This window comes from Notolepis coatsorum (genome assembly GCF_963971535.1).
Source record: "Notolepis coatsorum genome assembly, chromosome: 10".
Classification (NCBI taxonomy): domain Eukaryota; kingdom Metazoa; phylum Chordata; class Actinopteri; order Aulopiformes; family Paralepididae; genus Notolepis; species Notolepis coatsorum.
This window is the reverse complement of record NC_140174.1, coordinates 25638102-25658214: the sequence shown is the minus strand read 5'-3', so window position 1 is coordinate 25658214 and position 20113 is coordinate 25638102. Positions and strand designations below refer to the sequence as shown.

Here is a 20113-nt window from a genome sequence, read left to right as displayed (position 1 = left end):
TGTGTTTTTATCGTTTTCTGCAGCTTTCTTCAGAACGTGATTTATAGCCCTAAATGCATTATATTGATGATCAAATACAGTTTGGTAGGAATCTGTGCGAGATAAAAAAAATTCAACTGGACGTGGTTCTAGAACAGACCTGGGCATACATGAGGAGACATGCTCAGAAGATGTTGGTTTTCTTTGGATCCACCTATATGTGAACAGACATTCTCAGTCATGACGTTTACCAAGTCCAGGTACAGATCCTCTCTCACTGATGAACATCTGGCAGCTGTGCTTCGCATCTCCACCTCAGACATGCAACCTGACTTTGATGGACTTGTTAAAGCTCAACAGAGACTGGATTTATCACACTGAATGAAAAAAAAAAAGAGCTGAAGAACACTAAAATGTGGAAATATAACAAGTGAAATGGGACACTTGATATATTTTTTTTGCACAGTTCTGAAAACATTAAATGTTTAATATAGGCATGTAAAGTAAAAAAGGCTACTGGGACACTTTTCTTTACACAGTTCAGTGACATGTCTTGTTTATTTTGGCTATAAGATGATGTGATGTCTTTAGAAAGCTAAGAAAATCCTTGTTTCAATAGTATATGAAACTCAAAATAATAACTTTATTTGTATAGCACTTTTTCATACATGCCCTTTGTTATTAATGTTTCACATTTTGTTTATCATTTTGGAAATAAATTCTATTTGAATAAATGATATTTTTGAAAGCTAACCTCACCTTTTAATTGCCAAATAATAACATACACTCTTACCAGGGGTCAAAACAATGCCATTTACTGCTTTTTATATAGAAATAAAATGTATATTATGCATAATTGAGTTTGGAATTTTGGCCCGGCCCTCCAACATATTTTCAGTTGCTCATTCGGCCCCCCGGGAAAAATAATTGCCCACCCCTGTTCTAGAAGTTTCTATGCATCATCTGATGATGACCGGATGGGCGGGGGATCGTTTATAATTCCGTGGGCAGCGTTAGATGATTCATCCAGAGTGGGTCATATGTTCATCATAGCAGTTAGTAAAGAACACGTTAGAATATAACGCTGAATCTTACCGTGGCTTCCTCGCGCCGCTGGCACATGAGCGTGGAACAGAATTTTTTCTATTATGGGATGGAGAAATGCCCGATCCATTTCCAGGTTGTATAATAGTATATACGTCCAAATCATGTTGTTTTTTCGAGTTATTTGCACCGATCGATTGTTCACTGTGTCAATACGGAGTCTCTCTAATGATAGCGAGTGCCCGGACCACATATGGATGAGCACTACCGGTTCAAAGGTTAATTTCCGGTTGGCGATCTGCCGATCGGCCACCAGATGGCGCTCTTGAACCGCTAGAGAGTTGAGAGGAGATCAGCAGTGTGTCTCAGGGCTCCGGAAAGGAAATATGATTTCGATGACAGATTTTTGAAATATTGACATCAAAGACGAGTTACGGCGTCTTCGGCAGAATGAGCATGGCTAGGAATGACGTGTAAACTCGTCCCCGGCGATCATAGTGTTAAAAACATAATTTTGTATTTTTTTTTTTTTTTGTTAAATCTAAAGGAAGAAATATAAAATCAGAGATATCCGGAAAAACAGGCTAATTAACACTTTGATTACCGGCCATTAACATGGTAAAACGTGGTTGAATGCCAGCACCCACTTCAATGATAGCGTTGTGAACGCATAATCTCTGTCTTAAATTATGGCTATGTGTCTAATCTGCCTGTAGTTTATCAATGACTTGTTTGCAGTCAACATTGTCGAAACGGATTGTTTTTTAATCGCTTCATTTCCGTTTTATAGCATTTTGAAAAGCCCTTGTTTTCAAGGAAAATATAAAGATTCCGTGATAAAAGGCATTTACTGGAATATTCTGGAATACAAACTATTTATGAATAGTTTTCAAATATAGGGAAAACGCTTATATCTCTGTGAAAATAGCTCTGATTATCCTAAGACTGGTAAAATAGATTCCTTACCTTAGATCAGATGTTATCCAAAAAGATTATTCCAATTCCTGATCGCCATTCCAAATATCGGTCACGCTTATTGATTACAGTGTTGGGTACTGTAAATACCTAATCCACGCGTTTTCCGGGCCGGCGAGCACAATGGATTCTTCAGTTGGCTCGATGGAAAAGTAAAATGAGGAAACTGGCCACCCCCCCTTCGTCAGTGTAAAGTAATGGGGTGCAGTTACACAGGGAGAGACGATGGGGGGCGGTATCTTCCCAATTGAGCTCAGAGAGACTCTGCAGCACTAACCCAAGGCTCGATTGATGAAAAAAATAAACAACAAACAAACGCTATATAGCGTCGGGGGCACTCAAAGGTCGGCAGAAACTAACGACAACACGTCCGTGGCACTCAGTGTTAAAAACCGAGAAATCCGAAAACAGGAAAATTCATATCCGAAAACAGGAAAAGATAAAAACGGATTTCATAGGGCCCTAGTTAAGGCGAGTTAATAAATTCACTCTGAAAATCTGCTCTGCTCTGATAAACTGACTCTTCAGTCAGAGAGCGTCCAGTGTGCACTCTGAGCCCTCAGAATTTCCGAACAACTTGAGTGTGCTCGCTCTGACACTGGTTGTAAATAGTTATGAGTGTTGTATGTGCCTCCCTGTATTGTAAATAGTTCATGTGTGTTGTCACTACTGTATGTATAATTGTAAATAAGTTAATTTATGTGTTGTAAATATATTTATATTTATAATATTTATTTACCTAATTTATGTGCAATCGTTTCATTTCAGCCCAGTGTAGAGAAATGCACCGATACTAACAACCGCATTACTGCACTACTAGTACACTAGTAGTTTCGGGGGGCCTACCACCCAAAGACATCCTAGGGGAAACACTGGTTATTGTCAAGGTATCTATAAAAGTAGGAAGGGTCATCACGTCACTGTGTAGGTGTGTGAATGTACATTGGTGCCATGTGTGGAAACTTTCACTTTGTCCGACTCCAATTGAGTTGAATGGGATCAGCCATCTCCTCGTTTATGGCCTGACATTTAAACGGGTTACTACCTCGGATGTCAGAATCATCTGCAATTTGTTACATTGTTAACTAGCTAACGTTTGATATATTGGTTGATGTGTATTTCCTCAGATAGCTTGTATATTTAGAATTTTAATACAGTAGAACGGACACCAAAGCAGCATAGAACCCTGGAATTCTGATGTGATGACCCTTTGTTTTTATAGTTTCCTTGGTTATCCCTTTCACTGCCGCACTACCAAAATGTTTAACCCTTTCACTGCAACAATTCACAGAAGGTTAACCCTTTCACTGCCACACAACAGCAGGTTACCCCTTTCACTGCCACACGGCAACCGTCGGTTGTGTGATAGTAAAGGGTTAACCTTCTGTCGTGTGGCAGTGAAAGTGTTAACCTTCTGTGAATTGTCGCAGTGAAAGGGTTAACCATTTTGGTAGTGCGGCAGTGAAAGGGATAACCAAGGAAACTATAAAAACAAAGGGTCATCACATCAGAATACCAGGGTTCTATGCTCTGCTTTGGTGTCAGTTCTACTGTATTAAAATTCTAAATATACAAGCTATCTGTGTATACGAGTCAGTTCAGGGCCGTGACCAGTTCACATTGGAATCTGATATTATCTACCGTAATTCCTCTAATAGTAACCCCGGCTTGTATTTGTTTCAACTGTAGCGGGTACCAGGCTTGTATTAGGAGGAGGCCTGTATAAGAGGGAGGCCTATATTTCAAATTTTCAAACGGATCATAATGAATAAATCAACATTTTGTGTCAGTTTGAACCCAGTAAAATGTACTGGGTTCATTTATTGAAACCAAGTACTGTATGAAATAGTAAACAGTGCAATTACAGGTGGTCACTGGTCATTTCAACGTTTTCAAAGTGAAATCAAGTAACTAGCTCAGTATGCAGCTCAGTATATTAGTATCCCGGCTTGTATTAGGAGGCCGGCTTATAATTGCTTAGCTCAAGAGCGCACCCGGCCATTAATAGAGACCCGGCTTGTATTTGAGACCCGGTTACTATTAGAGGAATTACGGTATTTGTTATGAAAATAATGTGAACAGCCAAACAAAGACTTGAATTTCTGCGTTCTCTCGTGTGCTTCTTCTTCAGGTTCGTGGACAACGGGGAGATGTCGGAGTCGTTCCCATACAGGACAAAAGCCCTGTTTGCGTTCGAGGACATTGAGGGAGCCGACGTGTGTTTCTTTGGCATGCACGTCCAGGAGTACGGCTCCGAATGCCCCCAGCCCAACCAGAGGTGAGGACCACGATTCAAATGTTAACATTACCTGTTGTGAAGGGCCAGATTAAACCGAATATATATATTTATTTATATATATATATTTAATTGTATTTGTATATTCTCTAATATTCCCTGATATCCCTTGTATATTCCTTGTACAATATGCATTGAATATCCATTCTAGCCTACTGAACATCCCATAATAGTCTCCATTCTACTATTGGTCGAGACCTTGGTGCCAGGCTGCCATACCCCTCAGACCCAGTTCAAACGTACCGCTCGACATGTACGAACAAGTCCTAGTTCCGCGTAGGAATTTGGCTACCGCACCACTAATGGGACTATTTGTTCATAGTGCGTATATATACTGCGCTACTAAAGTAGGACTTTCTTTTCAGTCCAGTTTCTTACCCTCCAATAGAGTCACAGACGTAAAGCCTCCCCGCGATGCCACGTGTGGGAGTAAGGCCAAGTTCGGCCTACCATCGGTATTGAGACATCGTGTATATTAATATTTGAATAGTCATATTTGGCACTATATCGTCGAGTTGGACGTAGTCTATTAAGCTAATAATAGTCTGTTAATATATAGTGCTTCGTGCGGTGAGAATACTACCGTAGTCAGTACCCCATCGTTTCGGGCAGAGAACTGGCTGCTTACCCAGGGTGGTTGACCCTATGTGAAGCTGCACCCGAGGAGCCCCAGAGCCGACGAGTGGACCTGTATACCGGATTATTCTACCGACGACAGCCCGCCTTCCCAGGCACGGATTATGCTTTGGATACTTTGATTATTCTATGGATAAAGACCCCCGACACTACCGTGTGTTGGAACCCCCCCCCCTGGAGAGGACGCAAGGTGAGGAGACGCTCTGCAAGACGAGGTCTCTCCACATCTCTCCCCCGTGGACCGGAGAGAGCCGGCCCACAAAGAGTCCACCTGCTTTCATCTGTGGTCCAAGGATCGCCGGCGCATTGAACGGCACTACAGTGGGTTCACCTGGGATACCCTTGGCCGGACGAGGCAGCCGGATTCTACCCCCCCCCCCCCCCTCCTACTCCTGTCGGCTTACAAGCGACCGGATTAACCCCCTCTAGTGTATCCAGCCTATAATCATTAAAGTATCATTGCTGTTATTCCTTAACTATTCCAGGTCGTATATTTACCACCTGCGCCTTCAGAGATTGGACATTATCTATTGATATACCGACGAATACTCCTTGCCATAAAAGTGCATACTATTTCAATTCATAAATGTAATTAAGTGATTAAGTGTTTATTCTACACACCATCGCTGTGTAGGAAATAAAGACCTGCTTCTAATTCGTACATTTGTGTTGGATCCGTTTCATCTACGTGAGAGTGTTCATGATAATATATTTATGCCGTGTACTGGGTGGCCGAATATTAAGTACAAAGGTAGTGGTAGTAAGTATCATATCTAGTAATACAGTCAGGGAATTGTACCCCTCAGTTACAATTGGTCCTTCGAGCCGGAGGGTAATTAGTGTAATATTAATATAGTGTTATTAATATTGAAATGGCCTATGATGAACACTCCACGAAACGATCCTCCTAACCAACGCCCGCAGCGCGAACGACGGCTCCCTCAGTACTTAGAGGCTTACGCTGTCAGTCAACAACCTAGTCTTCTACTAACAGTAAACGCGGTAAAACTAGAAAGTAAAAGTATGTCTAACCCCAACGCCCAGACTACCCCGACCATAGAGGCCCCTACGGGCTCTAATGTAACTGACCAAGTTCACGGTGGGGACCAGTGGGAACCAGACATGACTTCACACCCCGCCAGTACTGAAGAAGTAGTCCCCGATGAGTCCCGGGAGGAATACAACGCTACCGAGAGAGAACTCGGCACGGAAGAAGACGGGGAGAGCACCGTGGAGATAGAGCTCCAAGGCTCCGCAAGGAGTACCCCGAGGGAAGGCTCCCCTATACAACCGCCTTCTCCCAGCGAGGCAGAGAGGACCCTACAGCAGGCATTCCTCGTCAGCCTGAAAGCCTCTACTGAACGCGATCGATTGCAGCTACAGCAACGGAGCGAAGAAGAGCACATACGCCTGGAAATAAGACGCATTCAGATGGAAGAGAATGTGGCCCGAGACCGAGCAGACAGCCAGCGAGCAGCTGCTGGTGCTCTACGGGACGCAGAGCGCGACAGACAGCAAGCGCAACTAATAGACCAGCTGATCAGACGGACAACACCCTCTCCCTCCGCCAGAGGCTCCAGGAACTCGTCTAGACACACCTCCAGGGCGGCATCCCCTAGCCGAGTAAACAACCCTGAACTTGACCAACAGACGAGGTCTATACCCCCCACAGACCACCTCCCCCCACCGGTCCAAGCGAGACCTAGCAACCGGGAAGGAGCAGCATATCCTGTGGAGAGGCTAAACCAGAGACTACAAGCACTGGATGACCTAACTGAAGACGAAGAGGAAGAGGAGGAGAACCGCGCCCGAAGACAGCACAGTACTCTACCGGACCAGGAGGTCCGGTACAGCCCAGGCTATACTCCCGCAGAGCTGCGCTACAGACCCCCGACTCTATACACGGGTGAGCACGACGCACGACCCGCACCGAGCAACAGCACCTGGACAAGCGGGCCATGGTACACTGCCGGTACCAGCCCATACCAAGGAGCGGGAGGAGACTCGCCTAGGAGGCCTCTCCCCCAACGCTCGCCGATGTATCCACAGTCAGCATCATACATTGGCACGCCTATGGTACCCGACTTCACCCAAGAGAACCGGGCCCAGTATACAGAACTCCGCATGTGTCTGGAGACCATGTTGGTGGATGTATTGGATGAACGCCACAAATACGCCATCCTACTGCAGCACTTAAAGGTGCCCCGCGCACATAATATAGCGCTCGCCTACGCGACTTCCACCACCCCATACACAGCAGCGCTGGTAGCATTGGACCAGAGGTATGGGCGCATATGGGATTACGTGATCCAGGAGATCCGACACATCGACCGCTTACCCCCAGCAATAGACAATCGAGCACTGGACGACCTGTCCATCAGAGTGCAGTCCCTGGTAGGGATGTTGGGAGCGCAAAGAGAGAAGGGGAAGTATGAACTTTACGCCAACTCAAATGTGGAAAGGATCCTGGAGAAGCTGCCGCCCGCTCGTCAGGAGCGCTTTAGGCGGCAGAGGGACCACAGAGACCCGAATGGCCCCGAACCGAACCTCCTCGATCTAGCAGACTTCCTGGCGAGAGAAGTCAGCAGCCTACGGCTAGATACATTCGGACGGAGCACCCCTGGCTCCAGAGAAGGAACCAGACGACTAAATGATGGAAGAAGATCGGTGACTGTGATGCACTAATCGGAGTCAGTACCGAGCAGCAGGAGCCACAGTACCCCCTCCAGAACGGAGAAGTGGAAGATAGTGTGCCCCTACTGTGAGAAAGAACACTGGCTAGCGCAATGTGACTCCTTCCCCAAGCTGAACGCGGAGGAAGCAGGTCAATGGATAAAGTCCAACAAGCGCTGTTTTCGCTGTGCGCGCTCACACATGGCAGCCGAATGCCGCTTAAAGAAAAGGTGCACCAAGTGCGATGGAGCCCATCTGGACATACTTCACGACAGTAACAGACGGCGCCCTTCACCTGCACCATCCAGCCGCAAAGCGAGCGTCATGTACATCGATCCCGCCAGCAGCAGTGGAGCCCGAGTACTCCTAAAAGTAGTGCGTGTGACACTAAGCTACCAGAATAAAGTCCTGGACACTTACGCCGTCCTCGATGACGGGTCAGAGAAGACCCTGCTGCTCGCCTCCGCTGCGGCCCAGCTAGGGCTGCGGGGAAGCGAAACCCAAATGACAATTCGGACAATAAGACGAGATTTGAAGACGATAAAGGGCGAGAATGTCTCATTCTCTATCGCAGCAAGCGGCCAGCCTGAGCGACGGTACCAGATTGCAGACGCTTTCACCAGCCAAGAAATAGGACTGTCGCGGTACACATACCCCGTCGCCAAGCTGATGGAGAAATATGCACATCTGCGCAAGTTACCGATCCCGCTCATAGACAATGCTATGCCGACCCTGTTGATAGGCTCCGACCATGCAGACCTCATTGTCCCGATAGACCGGGTTCATACCGGACCCCGAGGCTGTCCTGCAGCAGTCGAGACCCGTTTGGGATGGACTCTCCAAGGCCCGCTCGCCAAATCTCTCAACCGAAGTACAGCCACTAGATGTCTCCACTCCCGAGTCACAGAGGGAGAAACCGCACTCCTGCAACACGTAGAGCGGCTATGGAGCTTGGAACAAATGCCCTTTAAGAATGGAAAGAAAGACATTCGCTCTAAAGATGACATTTACGCCATTCACCTCCTCGAGACAGGGACCAAGAGAGTCCCGGTCAACGGCGTGTTGAGATACGCCACGCCACTCCTGCGGCGAGAAGGAATGCCTACTTTCCACGCCAAGACAGACGCCATAGAACGGTACCTGCTGAACACGGAGCGGCGCTTAGCCAAGAACCCCGCCCAAGAGAGTGTATACCGCGCTGAGATTGAGAAGCTCATCACAGCGGGACACGTCACAAAGATGGACATTAAAGAGGCTGACCAGACCACTGAATCGTGGTACGTGCCCCACCACAAGGTCCATCACAACGGTTAAGACCGCATAGTATTTAACTGCAGCTACCAGATCGGATCCCAAAATCTGAATAAAGAGTTACTGCCCGGTCCCACACTCGGCCCCTCCCTACTCTGCGTTCTACTCCGCTTCCGCCAGGAAAAGGTGGCCATCAGCGGGGACATTAAAGGAATGTTCCTGCAGGTGAGATTAGTAGAGGCGGACAAGCCCCTGTTACGGTTCCTATGGAGAGAGAAGCCAGGAGATGAGCACCCAGCCATCTACCAATGGGAAGTCCTCCCCTTCGGAACGACGTGCAGCCCCTGCTGTGCGACATTTGCACTACAGAAACATGTAGCAGAGGACCCAGCAGCGGACGAAGAGGTCCGACGCAGCGTAAAGAACAGCTTCTACGTAGACAACTGTCTACAAAGCCTTTCAACCCAGGAAGAAGCCGAGGCTCTCCTGATTAAACTCCGCGCCTCATTGATCAAAGGCGGCTTTGATCTCAGGTAGTGGGCCAGCAGCGATCCGCAAGTACTGCGCAGCCTCTCCTCCGAGGACAAGGCAGCCAGCAGCGAGACCTGGATGGCTACAATCCCGGGAGAAGCCCAGGAGATGACCCTGGGATTGGTGTGGCGATTCAAAACAGATTCGCTTCACTACAGACACAAGCCCCTGACTACGGAGCAGGGAAGGCCGGCGGCGGCACCGACCACCAGACGGAGTGTGTACACAACACTCGCCCGACAATATGACCCGCTAGGATGTATTCTACCGTACACCACCAGGGCAAAAATGATTGTACGAGCATTGTGGGACAAGGACCAGGGCTGGGACGACCCCATTCCCGCACACCTTGCATCCACCTGGAGAGAGTGGGAGATGGAGCTCCACTCACTCCCAGGCGTTAATATGCGCCGAAGCTACTTCCCACCCACGGTGAGGCCAGAGACATGTAAAATGGACTTACACGTCTTCAGTGACGCCTCAGAGGTCGCATACGGATCAGTAGCCTACTTGCGGGCCCAAGACCAAGGGGGAGAGATCTACACAGCATTTGTCCTCTACCCGCTCGAGAATAGCCCCACGCAAGCAACAATCTATCCCACGTCTAGAGCTCTGCGCAGCCCTAGCCGGAGCGCACCTAGCCACGCTCATCCAACGTGAGCTCACCATACCGGTGTCTAGAACAATCCTGTGGTCAGATTCCACGACGGTACTCGCCTGGATCAAATCGGACTCATGCAAGTACAAAGTCTTCGTGGGAGTCAGAGTCACCGAGATTCAAGACTTAACCGAAGAGTTAACCGGAGAAACAGAGTGGCGCTACGTTGATACAAAACAGAACCCAGCTGACGTCATCACCCGGGGGATGCCCCTGGATGACCTCACCCGTCGCAATGTCTACAGTGATGGCCCCGCATTCCTAAGACTCCCGGAAGGACAGTGGCCCATGCCTATCCCGAGGGAAGCAAGTCCAGAGGAGGTGGAAATGAAGAAGTCTGTGTTCTGTGGATTGAGCACCGTAGCCTCCACCGACCCTAACATAAACGATTGCACGTCCATAGAGAGTGCACAACAAAGAACATTCCTGCGGTACCACCCGGAGTGCAAGTCCCCCGCTGATATGTCAGCGGCTAACTACGAGGAAGCAGAATTGCTTCTACTGCAGCGAGCCCAGAGAGACTCGTTCCCCGATGAATTGGCCTGTCTACAGGGAGGAAAGCCCGTCCCATCCGACAGCAGATTAATTCACCTGGCCCCCGAGAGCGACGCTCACACCCTCATCAGAGTGGGTGGTCGCCTACGCAGAGCCCCCAATCTACCGGATGACATTAAATACCCGATCGTATTGAACAGCCGACATAAGGTCACAGAGCTGATTATAAAGAAATACGATGAGGATGTACATCACGCAGGAGCAGAAACAGTCCTCACGGAGATTGAGGGAGTACTTAACTCGAAGCCCCTCGGATATGTCTCCAGTGATGTGGCGGATATCGACCCAGTTACCCCCAACACACTCCTGATGGGGCGGCTAGATCCTGCATTACCACAGACAATGTACCGGCCTGAAGAAGCGAACGGCCGACGAATGTGGAGGTACAGCCAAGTATTAGCCGACAAGTTTTGGAACAGTTTCCTACTGCACTACCTACCGTCTCTACAGACCCGCCAGAAGTGGGTAAAGGAGAGAGACAATTTGACAGAAGGAACAGTCGTCATGATTATTGATCAATCACTGCCCAGAGCTATGTGGCCGGCCGGCTGCGTAAGCAAAGTGATCACCGGTGCCGACGGCAAGGTCCGAGCAGCTGAAGTGCTCGTCCAGGGTCGCACTTACACCCGTCCCGTGGCAAGGCTCATAGAACTGCCTCGACTCCCAGACACAATCGATGATGACCATGACCCTACAACCCTATGACTTTGTGAAGTTGACTGACCCCTACAGCAAACCCTTATGTGTAAATAGACAACGCGATTAATCTGTCTCCGTTTAACTGATTAGGTCTGGGACCTATTCAGGGGGTGGCTGTTGTGAAGGGCCAGATTAAACCGAATATATATATTTATTTATATATATATATTTAATTGTATTTGTATATTCTCTAATATTCCCTGATATCCCTTGTATATTCCTTGTACAATATGCATTGAATATCCATTCTAGCCTACTGAACATCCCATAATAGTCTCCATTCTACTATTGGTCGAGACCTTGGTGCCAGGCTGCCATACCCCTCAGACCCAGTTCAAACGTACCGCTCGACATGTACGAACAAGTCCTAGTTCCGCGTAGGAATTTGGCTACCGCACCACTAATGGGACTATTTGTTCATAGTGCGTATATATACTGCGCTACTAAAGTAGGACTTTCTTTTCAGTCCAGTTTCTTACCCTCCAATAGAGTCACAGACATAAAGCCTCCCCGCGATGCCACGTGTGGGAGTAAGGCCAAGTTCGGCCTACCATCGGTATTGAGACATCGTGTATATTAATATTTGAATAGTCATATTTGGCACTATATCGTCGAGTTGGACGTAGTCTATTAAGCTAATAATAGTCTGTTAATATATAGTGCTTCGTGCGGTGAGAATACTACCGTAGTCAGTACCCCATCGTTTCGGGCAGAGAACTGGCTGCTTACCCAGGGTGGTTGACCCTATGTGAAGCTGCACCCGAGGAGCCCCAGAGCCGACGAGCGAGTGGACCTGTATACCGGATTATTCTACCGACGACAGCCCGCCTTCCCAGGCACGGATTATGCTTTGGATACTTTGATTATTCTATGGATAAAGACCCCCGACACTACCGTGTGTTGGAACCCCCCCCCCTGGAGAGGACGCAAGGTGAGGAGACGCTCTGCAAGACGAGGTCTCTCCACATCTCTCCCCCGTGGACCGGAGAGAGCCGGCCCACAAAGAGTCCACCTGCTTTCATCTGTGGTCCAAGGATCGCCGGCGCATTGAACGGCACTACAGTGGGTTCACCTGGGATACCCTTGGCCGGACGAGGCAGCCGGATTCTACCCCCCCCCCCCCTCCTACTCCTGTCGGCTTACAAGCGACCGGATTAACCCCCTCTAGTGTATCCAGCCTATAATCATTAAAGTATCATTGCTGTTATTCCTTAACTATTCCAGGTTGTATATTTACCACCTGCGCCTTCAGAGATTGGACATTATCTATTGATATACCGACGAATACTCCTTGCCATAAAAGTGCATACTATTTCAATTCATAAATGTAATTAAGTGATTAAGTGTTTATTCTACACACCATCGCTGTGTAGGAAATAAAGACCTGCTTCTAATTCGTACATTTGTGTTGGATCCGTTTCATCTACGTGAGAGTGTTCATGATAATATATTTATGCCGTGTACTGGGTGGCCGAATATTAAGTACAAAGGTAGTGGTAGTAAGTATCATATCTAGTAATACAGTCAGGGAATTGTACCCCTCAGTTACATTACCTCTTCTTCAGAGTCAGACGAGAAGATTGATACCAAAATCTCATTCATCTTTTCTTTCCCCCCAGACGAGTGTACATCTCGTACCTGGACAGCGTGCACTTCTTCCAGCCTCGGACCCTGAGAACCGGAGTTTACCACGAGATCCTGATAGGCTACCTGGAGTATGTCAAGAAGATAGGGTGAGTAGTCATACATCTGGAGCACCAGCCTTAGTTTGACTGAACACTTCTTGCATGAGTAAATACCTGAATACATGGGTTTTAGTGATGCACGATATATCGGCCAATATGGCAGTTTTTTTACACATCGGTATCGGTCCGATATCAAGATAAGGCCAATATTTTAAAAAAAATAAAAATTCTTTCGACATGTTTTGGCCTTAAATAGTTTCAAAAGATCAGTAATTTCTGAAAATAAGTTACAAAAGTAAAAAAAATAATGCGTTTTGGAAAATAGCTCTTTATTTGATTATCATAAAAAAGTGTTTTCTATACAGAGATATCGACATCGGTAAATATCGGTATCGGCCAGAACAGCAATATTAATATCGGTATCGGCCACAATTTTCACATCGGTGCATCACTAATGGGTTTATTATGAGTAATTAGTAAATACCTGAACACATGGGTTTATTATGAGTAATTCGTAAATACCTTAACACATTCGGGGCCATTGGGATGCGTCTAATAAATCTCTAGAGGACCGGCAAATGTAAAGACGAGGGGCTGTTTGTAGAGCTAAATCTATACTTTATAGTATTGCTATCTGTCTATTCTCATTGTCAATTGAGACCATAAACCGTCCCTTCAAAATGTCTTAAAGAAAAGAAAATTCATCCATACGTTCTCATTTTATAGTGCCGTGAATATAAGCGTTATACGGGATTTCGGCTAGGATATTTCCTGGAAGGCGAGATAAAGGGCTAATAGCTACTACCGTTATATCCAATGGCATTTCCGTTATACATATGCTACAGAAATAACTCAAACTGCATATGATCGGCACGATCCTCAAGCATGTATGCATGAAAGGGGGGGGGGGGGGCGGGCGACGTCGTTTCTGATTATTGATTACCAATAACCGCATTAGCCTCATTCATTGATCGGATGGATGGCTATCAAAACAAGGCCCGATCGGGATGTACTTTACGCAAAAAAGATCTTACCGTGGACCGGTGGGATCCCCCCGAGCATTTCCCCGTTATCGATCGCCATCTGGTAGATCGATATGTCCATTGGCTGATGATAAATCCCCTTATTGCATAGTGAAATCCGCAATCCAAAACGTAATCCAAGCTACATGCTGCACATCCAGAATCCAGCTAACTGAAAACTCCATTGAAAGTAAAAAAAAATAATGCTCCGTTCAGCCACAGGGCACTGCATTATCGCGATAGCGCCCCTAAGAGGATCTGGCCGGTATTACACTCTCCAATTCAAAGAGTAGGGTACATCTGCAGTGCCGCTCGGCGACCTTGAATAGGTTATTAAAATGGAATAAAAGCAATAACAACTTGCCACGGATATATCCATGCTTCTGTCCACAACAGGTGGAATCGAAACACGGAGATCTCCGTGGTCGGGCGCCATTGTGTTAATACATGGGTTTATATTATGAGTAAATACCTGAACTGAACACATGGGTTTATTATGAGTAAATACCTGAAGACATGGCTTTATTATGAGTAAATACCTGAACACATGGCTTTATTATGAGTAAATACCTGCACATGGCTTTATTATGAGTAAATACCTGAACACATGGCTTTATTATGAGTAAATACCTGAACACATGGGTTTATTATGAGTAACTAAATACCTGAACACATGGCTTTATTATGAGTAAATACCTGAACACATGGCTTTATTATGAGTAAATACCTGACATGGGTTTATTATGAGTAAATACCTGAACACATGGCTTTATTATGAGTAACTAAATACCTGAACACATGGCTTTATTATGAGTAACTGAATACATGGGTTTATTATGAGTAAATACTAGGGGTGGGACGGTACGCATCCGAACCATGTACCGTACGGTACGACCCCCACGGTTCGGGGCGTCTGTGTATCGTACGGTTCAGATGACGCGCAAATTAAAAGAAAATCATTTGGCGGAGCCGGCACGCAGCCGGGAGAGGTGATCACCGGCTGCAGGCAGCACTGCAGCCAGGTGCTAGTCAGTTTGTGTAAAAATGGCAAGCACAATATAAATCAATCTTCATTACGACTTTAAAAACATAGCCATTAACATTACATAGGCCTACACACATCTTGCCATAGCGTTAGCAGTTTGTACAACACAACGCACGTTTTAACTATGGTAGCACTAGCCCCAGCTAATACAGTCAATGAAATGTTACCGTAGCTCAGGGCTGTACACTGCGACGATCATCGCAAATTGCCCCTTAATTTGGCCGTTGCGAGTTGGAAATATTATTTGGGAGCAACGTTGCGAGTTGCGATTTCAACCCTTCATTCGCATTTCACTCCTAAATTAATCCATACAAATTGGATAAATTTTTTTAAAAACATTAGCCTACAACCAAGGCTGTACAGTGCGACACAATGTCGTGGTGCTATGAAAGAATCTGTCGGCAATGAATGAACTTACTGCGATCACCGATAGCCTGAGTGAAAAAAAAGATTTGCGTGTGGAGTGAATCTGGGTCACGCTATATACTTGGTACTTGTAGTCTATCGTGCGATTAAAGACCATGTCCCTATCTGCGTAGTCTATACATCCAACACCAAATCCCATAATTCCTAGCAAAACTAAACTGAATGTGGCCTCTTCCTTTCAATATGGGCTATTGCATCGCCAAAGAAGCACCTCCTTTCAATACATTTAAGATGCAAATTTTGCTCTGCAAGAACAACGGAGTGGATATCAGTCCATCTTATGACAACCACGTCCGATGTGGAGAGATGATAAGATGATGATGATTGACGTGATGATGTGATGATTGATTGACGGGGACACGGACACTTCTAACGTTCAGGTTCAGCCATGCATTAGGTGAGTAGTAGTAGCCCACTATTAGGATGTGAAATACTGTCTACTTAAATTTATAAAATATCAACCTATCTAATAATGAGACAATATGCAAATAAGATAATACTAATAATTGTCACGGTTCCCCTATATGAAATGAAAGTGGCTTGCAACTTTACTGCTGGTAAAATCAGTTTATTTCTCGTTTAGCATAGTATTACATTCCACTTCTATAAACAATCAAAGTCCTACCGTAAGAGCCTCATACGGGTCAATTAAACCTTTTTGATTAGTCTTTCCTTCGAGCTAAGTTGGACTGAACATTTCACTGTCAAAAGCGCAAATGTAAATAAGGTTGCGTCGCAACACGGTTTTCAAAATAAAGGTCACATATACAAATACCTCTCAATTCTTATTAAAAAAAAGTCCCGGATATACATAAACATTAATTGGCATAGATCTCTATAAACGGCCCAACACATTGATCACTTTAGGCACACACTGAAACCAGTAACATCACAAATATGAAGCAGGTAATTACCCATACAAATAATAAACCTTTCATGGGGTTATTTACAATAATAATTCATTTGATTTCTAAAGCACTTTTCATTGTGAAACAAATGTATGCAGAGTTTCTTGTCCTCCTGATTTATGCAATGGTGTGTGTGTGTTGTGGTGATCTCATTCAAGGAGCACTACACAAGCGTGCGCACACACATTGTTTTTGTTCTATTAGTGATTTACACACTCAGTTGGTTCATTATAAAAGATACAAACCTGAAAACAAACGCACTTAAATGTTAAATAAAAGGACCACAGTAATGAGGCAGGAGGAACATATTTTTTTAATAATGGTAAAATTGTTATTTAAAAATGTGCCCCTAAAAAATATTTTTTGCCCCTAAATTTCTCATTTAGGGGCAAGTGTGCCCCTAGTGAAAAAGCTTAGCGTACAGCCCTGCCGTAGCTACTAGCTATCAGAGGAGGAAATGAGAGTCTGAGAGGCGGGGTGTTTAAAGACAATGATAGGCGTTTATTCAACATCCAAGAAGGCTAACATACAACTGTGTTTTACTAACTCCAACCGGGACTATTGCCGCTTTCGTGCTGCTTGTTGATGTTATAAACTCCTCCTAAGCTGAAGGTCCCACACGCTAAAATGTCCGTGGGGACCCGCCAACCCATAGATAGTTCCAACTCACCGAATTACGTAATCCACCACAGTTGCACTCAATATTTAAATAATGTTAGTCTAAATAAATGACAGATAATGTACGTATTTTAAAAATAGAATGAACAGAGCAGTGTTGTTTTTAAACAGTACAGTGTGTGTGTGTTAGTTTGATGTATGCTGCCAGTTAATACTTTGACAAATGTAGCCTATATTTTTCAGTCAGTTCGGTCTTTGTGTGCCAAACATTATTTAAGGCTGTAAACACTGTAAACTTTTTTTTTTTTTTTTTTTTTTTTATATAAATGAAGCATGTTTAGATTTGAGTGTTACATTTTTTTAATACAAATTAACGTATATCGAACCGAACCGAAAACCGTGACCCCCAAAACCGTGATACGAACCGAACCGTCCATTTTGTGAACCGTCCCACCCCTAGTAAATACCTGAACACATGGCTTTATTATGAGTAAATACCTGAACACATGGCTTTATTATGAGTAAATACCTGAACACATGGCTTTATTATGAGTAAATACCTGAACACATGGGTTTATTATGAGTAAATACCTGAACACATGGGTTTATTTTGAGTAACTAAATACCTGAACACATGGCTTTATTATGAGTAAATACCTGAAGACATGGGTTTATTATGAGTAAATACCTGAACACATGGCTTTATTATGAGTAAATACCTGAAGACATGGCTTTATTATGAGTAAATACCTGAACACATGGCTTTATAGGGAGGTGTAGTCTGATGTCACTGGTTGTTCCACCCGTATAGGGATTTATCATTGGGAAAATGGATTATCGGCTATTGTAACAATTCTGCCGCATAGAAATTGAAAAGCTTTCCATTTTTGCACAAAATGAGTTCCCTTCTATCACTAACATTATAGTATTTTAATGGTCCATTTGCATGTTCTTGGTATCTGATTCTAGGGACATCTATGGTCAGAAATACTGTGTCTGTTAGTTTCAAGTTTCTTTATTAGTTGTCATACAGAAATACAGGATACTTTTGTATGAAATGCTTCTTTCTGTTTTGCTCCTGAGAGTGTGCTAGGTAAAACAGTTATAATTATAAAAAGTATAATAAGTATAAAATAGAAAGTCAAGTACTTAAACAAGTGTAAACAAGACATACATTTTCAATATACATAATTATGTATATAACACCATGCAAAAATTTACCAGACCTGAAAAATCTAAGCAAATGAATAAAGGGAAGATAATTAAACATTTTGTAGATACAGTACTGAATTCTGCCATCCGAACACATGCTATTTGAAATATGGTTATAGAATATAAAATATCAGGCCTAAAATGGTTATGGGATTACAATGTGATTAATTAGATTAATGAATTACAAATCCTGTAATTAATTAGATTAATCTTTTTAATCGCCTGACAGCACTAATTCAAACCTTTATTTATACTCGTGAAAGCACTGAGGTTTCCCTCATTTACAGTGATGACGAGTTAACAAAGAACACAAATATTATAACAGTTATGAATTACAATGAATTACAATTACAATTATTACAATGATGGATTACATGATTCAGTACATAGGTCAAGTGCAATGCCTTTAAACTCCATGACTGACGGGAATGCTTCCGAGCTTTAGAGTCTGTTGCAGAGTAGTCCATGTGTATGGAGCATCGTAGGATTTATACATGTGGGTTAACAAGAGGCAACTTATCTGGTGGGTGATGGTGCGTTGAATGGCCCCCAGGTGAGTAGACCTCTGCACCCACAGTGGTGGAGAAGGCTGGTACTGTAGATGGAGGATGAGGTTAGATGATGGAACTGAAGCCAATCAGTTCAGGGGTATAGCAACAGCTGTCAGACACTTCCGCCCTGGAGTGGTCCCCCATCTTTACTGTGGCCTCCCATTATAAAGCCCAGGTGTGTCTCCATTACTTCATCACGCACATATGGGAGACTGGAAGAAAGCTGGGGTTGGTTCACTGGGTTGTCAGCCAATCCCCATGTTCTCTCCAGACAAGGTCGGTTGTTTGCAGCTGCACCTAATCACATATCAATTAGTCAATAGTGTCCAATGTTCTAGGCACAGCTGGTGGAAAAACATCAGAAGCAGTATAGTTCAGGCTGTTCATAGTTGCACTTCCAACATGCAGTAACCTATAGTCAGGCATTCCAGAGGTTATTCCAACAGTCATTTATATTCCATGTTACCATGTCCACCAACAAGATGGCGCCGCACTGTCCGGCTGCCTCTCTGTGGGCTCCGTCGAGATTGTACTTGATATTTTATGTACCAAGGCTGTCAGTTTATCGCGTTAATTAGATAAATTAATTACACAGGAAATTATCACGTTATGAAAAGTAACTCAAAATTAATAAAAAATAAATATATATATTTAATTTAAATATTTTTTTATCTCATTCATTCCATAAGAACGCATTTACAGACTTTTTTTTAATATGGTCCATTTGCATGTTCTTGGTATCTGATTCTAGGGACATCGATGGATCTCAGGGAATGTATTCCCAGTGTCAGAAATACTGTGTCTGTTACTAGGCTTGAGTAAATTGTAATGAACCAAATGAGAATATCAATTACATTTTTTTTTAATCTTTGACTGTGAATAACACCATGCTAAAATTGACCAGACCTGAAAAATATAAGCAAATGAATAAATGGAAGATGATTAAACAGACGGTTTTGTAGAGATACAGTACTGAATTCTGCCATCCGGACACATGCAATTTGAAATATGATTATAGAATATAGAATATCAGGCCTAAAATGGTTATGCGATTTAAATGCGATTAATTAGATTAATTAATTACAAATCCTGTAATTAATTAGATTACTTTTTTTAATCACCTGACAGCACTAGTAAATACTTGAATACATGGGTTTATTATGAGTAAATACCTGAACACATGGCTTTATTATGAGTAACTAAATACCTGAACACATGGGTTTATTATGAGTAAATACCTGAACACATGGCTTTATTATGAGTAACTAAATACCTGAACACATGGGTTTATTATGAGTAACTAAATACCTGAACACATGGGTTTATTATGAGTAAATACCTGAACACAT

The 20113-nt window shown here is 44.2% G+C and overlaps 1 protein-coding gene across 2 annotated transcripts in view; it reads left to right on the top strand.

The window, feature by feature from the left end:
• Positions 1–20113, top strand: part of ep300a (EP300 lysine acetyltransferase a) — a 171807-nt gene that overhangs the window by 98040 nt on the left and 53654 nt on the right. For both annotated transcript variants that reach the window (XM_084323655.1, XM_084323654.1), the window contains exons 25-26: positions 4130–4276; positions 12917–13030. In XM_084323655.1, the coding sequence (XP_084179781.1) occupies positions 4130–4276; positions 12917–13030 (261 nt within the window). The remainder of the gene's footprint in view (positions 1–4129; positions 4277–12916; positions 13031–20113) is intronic.